Genomic DNA, 4479 nt, shown 5'->3' on the forward strand with positions numbered 1-4479 from the left:
CCCCTTTACCTTCCTTTCAATTCAACAATCCGGCTTGGTTTTTTGACACGTGGTAATTTACAATTGGTTGTGGTCCCACTGACTCGTGGCTTCGACAGTTTGGAACCTGGAAGTTGTCCATATGCGCGGTTCGACACGTAGGATTTTATTAGCGTAGACTGGACAAATTAACGGTCTCGAATTGTCGATGATTCCAACAAATATTAAATCAGATGGGACCCTCTCCGGCCGGGAAATAGCGCATCAAAATGTATGCTGATGTTCGTAACGTGATCAATTGTTCAACTCATCAGACGAAGGAGACTTCGATTTTTGTCTACAAAATGATCAAGCACATGGGACCTACTAAAGTGTTCTACTCAGAGGATAGATTCTGTGTGAAGCTAACGTCATCTAGGAGAAGATCATGATGTAAGTGCAGAGATGATGATAATGATATTCAACATATCAAGTTTACACATTTACAATACCCTCTGTAAATAGTAACTAATTTTAGAAATAATTGCTCGGCAATAAGTATTTGATCCACCGGTGAGGATTTTAATTAAATTTGGTAAGACATTAATTAATGGGATTGCATCAAAGGATTCATCAGTCTTCCCAATCAATGCCGAGGAAGGGATTGTTGTAAGTCAAATTATGATAATATGAATATAACATAAAGTAATCAGTTTACGTGGTTCATGGAATAAATTAAGGGTCAATAGTTTCGTGAAACATGTGGAAAATGCATTGACTATCCTCACCAAAGTTTATAAATTTTTGTGTATTTTCCAAGCATTTAAGCTAATAAAATAAAAATGGTTGACAATTTACAAACCCGTAAGAAATAAATCAAAAGTGATCTTTATTTCCATAGCCAAAAAGAATGACAAGCAAAAGATAAAAGACTACAAAAACGATTCTAAATTAATTACTAATCATAATAATAATAATAAACCACTATAGAAAACCAATGCCACCAAGGCCATGGTGCAACAAATTGTGAGCAATGTGATCCCTGGCTTGTTCGGCAGCCATAGACCTCAAATTGTTCTCTGGGATCATTTCATCATCAAAAAGCTCAAATCTGAGCTCAGGGTCAATCTCCTCATTTCTCATCTCACATATATTATGCAAAACGCAGCAAGCTCCAAGCACAACAGGCAACTCCTGTAGCTTAACCTCGGTTCTCTTTTGCAAACAAGACCACCTCCCTTTCAATCTGGCGAATGCATCCTTGGCCACCTTCTCGATCTCCCCAATTTTCTCATTAAAAGCATGTTGAGCCCAAGTCAGATTCTGGTGAGTATAAGGAACCAAAACCCAGTCCATCAAAGGGTACCCTTTACCCCCTACGACCCAAACATCCTTCAATTGTCCCCTGGCGGCTCGTTGGTAAAAGGCAGACTTCTCTAAAACTTGATCATCAGACATGGAACCAGGCCAGCCAATACAAACATCTGTAAACACTCCTCGTTGATCAACAACTCCTTGAAGGGTAATCGAATAGGAAGTTTTCTGATTCCTCTCCGTATGCTTTTTGTTAAAATACGCTGCCACGCTAACTTTTGGTGCAATGATAGGCACGTGAGTAGTGTACATGGAACCACCCGCATTTGGAATCCCAGTGGCCGACTCAAAATCCTCTTTAATCCTCTTCATATTATTCTCGTCAGGCCATTGAACAAATTTAGGCATCAAAACGGTTTTTATCGCTGTGCAAACCTCCAATACCAGCTTATGGCAAGTGGAAATCCCCAATCCGAATCGTTTCGATACCATCCTAAGCGGCTCGCCCGTCGCCAACCTCCAAATACAAACCGCCACTCGCTGACGAACCGGGATCGCGTCACGAAGCATCGTGTTCTTTTTCATCACCACATGTTCCAACTCCTCGCAGATCATATCGAACGTGGCTTTGCTCATACGAAAAGCGCGTTTAAACTCCTCATCGGGGAAATCCGGGTGGTTACACTTCTCCCACCAGTCCTTAGATCGATCTTTTACCCATAACCGCCTCTGCTGGCCGGATCCACTGCCCGTCTGCGATGGGCCCACATTGTCCGAACCAGATGAACTCGCTGCGACGGCAGCAGCAACCGCTATACTGGATTTACGAGCGCGTTTGTTCCTGGAATTATCCAATTCGTCCATTTCAGTGGATTGGTTCTGCAGCTGGTCGAAATAACCATTCATTTCTTGAACTTTTTCCTTGTAATTGGCTTCGAAGAAAGCTTTTTCTTCTTCAGAGTCAGTGACCCATTGAAGTTGCTCCTGCTTTGCTTCCTCGTCCAAGAGCAAAATCGAGGAAAGTATATCCCCATACGCGCTCTTCTTCGATTCTTCGTTGACCAAAGATTCGTCATCTTTTCTACCCCTCTTCTTGCCGTTCCCATTGAACCCATTGTCCATATCTTGAAACCAAGAGAAGTTGCTGTTGTTGTTATAAGAAAAATCTTCCGGAGATAGAAATGTGAAAGAACCGATTTCCATAAAGCCAATTAAGGGTTTCTTTTTGTTGATTGAAGGGCTTGATTGACGAAATGTGAAAGCAGATGATTTGAAATGGTAGATGGGAACGGAGGGATTTGGTCATTTATATATGTATCAGCTTACGCGGTAAGCGAGTGGGGGAGATAAGAGGGGTAAGGAAGCGCGTGGTAAGCTCAGGTGTGAACGCGGTATAAGGGTGGGCTTTGACGGTGACTTGACTTTTCTCATTCTGTGGATTTATTTTCGTTATTGTTAAAAAATTTACGCAACTCGGAGGGGAATTTACTTTCCTTTTTTTGCAAAGCGCGGTGGTTTTTAAAGTTTCCGTGGGGATTCGGAGGGGACACGTTGGAAAAAGGGAAAGTCGGGCAGAAGGTTCGTTAAAGTAGGAGGGAAGGCAAAGGGAAGCAACTAAAAAGGGCGAGGATAACCTTAACTCAAAAAGAAAATTCTTGTCCTAAAAATCTGAGAAAGCCTCCTTCCATTGGAGTAGGACTTTCTGGAAGACGCTTCAAGCTCTAACAACTCTTTGTCCTTATGAAATAAATATAAATATATTGCTTATGAAAAAGAGGCTCAATAATTATTTTTTCTTCAAAATTATTAACTTTGCTTTCTTTTTTTATTATAATAAATTAATCTGTCAGTATGTAAGAATCATCTAACTAAAATCTTCTTTTATGTTTAAAAGTATTAAAGTATTAAAAATTGAATCCTGATTTTTCTTTTTAGACTTGTTTTCTTTGTTAAATCAAATTAAATAAACCAACGGATTACATTAATACCAATTATAATCACTGGGTGCCTATTTCAAGCCCTTAGCATACATGCTGAAATTCCCATTTGATATCTTCAGGTCCCAAACTTAACTATGACACTCTCAAATACTTACCAAATAAGAAGAGAATCTCAAATGTTGTTCGTTTTGTAAACAAATCCACAATTTATTCAAGTTACACTAACCATATAGTCACCTACACCCACATCTAAGACTAGATTTCCTACCTTCTTAGTTCTTAAGGGAAAACAATCGACTAGGATACTTGACAACTTTAAGAAAAAAAAAAAAGCTAGACCCATAATTAAAACTCAAACCTGTAAAATGAATTTGATAAAAGGTTGCAATATTTTTATTCAATTGCATTCCTTCTTGTTCAATTGACTTTGTATATTTTGTTTTTTTTTGTATAGATAATTAATTACATGGCCAAGAAAAAGTGGATGACAAGTTATTGTCAGCAGAAAATTGGTTTTGTTTTCATACTTGGCAAAATGGGAAAATCCTGAATTATTCTGGACCCTAATCAATAGATTGATTAGAACATCCTTGTACTCATTATGTACGAATAACCACCTGTAACATCAAACCGTGCATCACAACTCTCTTTTTGAGTTTCAACATTTTGTAGTCTTTTGACTGTACCGTCCACTGATGGATGAGGTGTTGGTTTGTCAGCAATGGCCTTTACTTACATCATAAGTACTTATTTAGTTAAACAAAAATTAGTATCTGAAATATGGCATAAATTAGTATAATTTTTTTTAAAAAATATATTAAGTAATTTATTAGATTATTTTAATAAAACCAACTCACATGCTAAAATTAGTTTATCAGTACCAACTTATTTCATGATAGTATTTATTAATATTCTCAAAATTTTAAATCTTTGTGACAAAAGGAATCTTTTTTCAGCATATAGCTAGATTCGGTTTAGATTATTTTGATATAAACAATGAATTTTGACAGGCACTAGTTAAACCATAATTTATAGAATTATGGTATTTTTATTCGATTCAACCAAAATATTTTAATCTGAGTGGCAAAATGAAAAACACATGCACTTAAATGAAAAACACATGATTAATTATTTTCTAAGTAAGGTATGACTCGTTTGATCGGTCATAGACTCGTTCAACTTTTTTGAACGCCCCTGATTTTCAACGGCAAGGCAGTTGACGCCCCACGGTCTCAACACGTGGAAGAGAAGCACGGCACTGCAGATT

The 4479-nt window shown here is 37.8% G+C and overlaps 1 protein-coding gene across 1 annotated transcript; it reads right to left on the bottom strand.

Moving 5' to 3' along the window:
• Nucleotides 1-830: 830 nt before the first annotated feature.
• Nucleotides 831-2559, bottom strand: LOC18588347 (protein ANTAGONIST OF LIKE HETEROCHROMATIN PROTEIN 1). The gene has a single exon (XM_018128323.2). The coding sequence runs from the start codon at nucleotides 2473-2475 to the stop codon at nucleotides 943-945; it is 1533 nt and encodes a 510-aa protein (XP_017983812.2). The 5' UTR covers nucleotides 2476-2559; the 3' UTR covers nucleotides 831-942.
• Nucleotides 2560-4479: the final 1920 nt, after the last annotated feature.

Source organism: Theobroma cacao, chromosome 9, assembly GCF_053813885.1.
Source record: "Theobroma cacao isolate CCN51 chromosome 9, ASM5381388v1, whole genome shotgun sequence".
Taxonomy (NCBI): domain Eukaryota; kingdom Viridiplantae; phylum Streptophyta; class Magnoliopsida; order Malvales; family Malvaceae; genus Theobroma; species Theobroma cacao.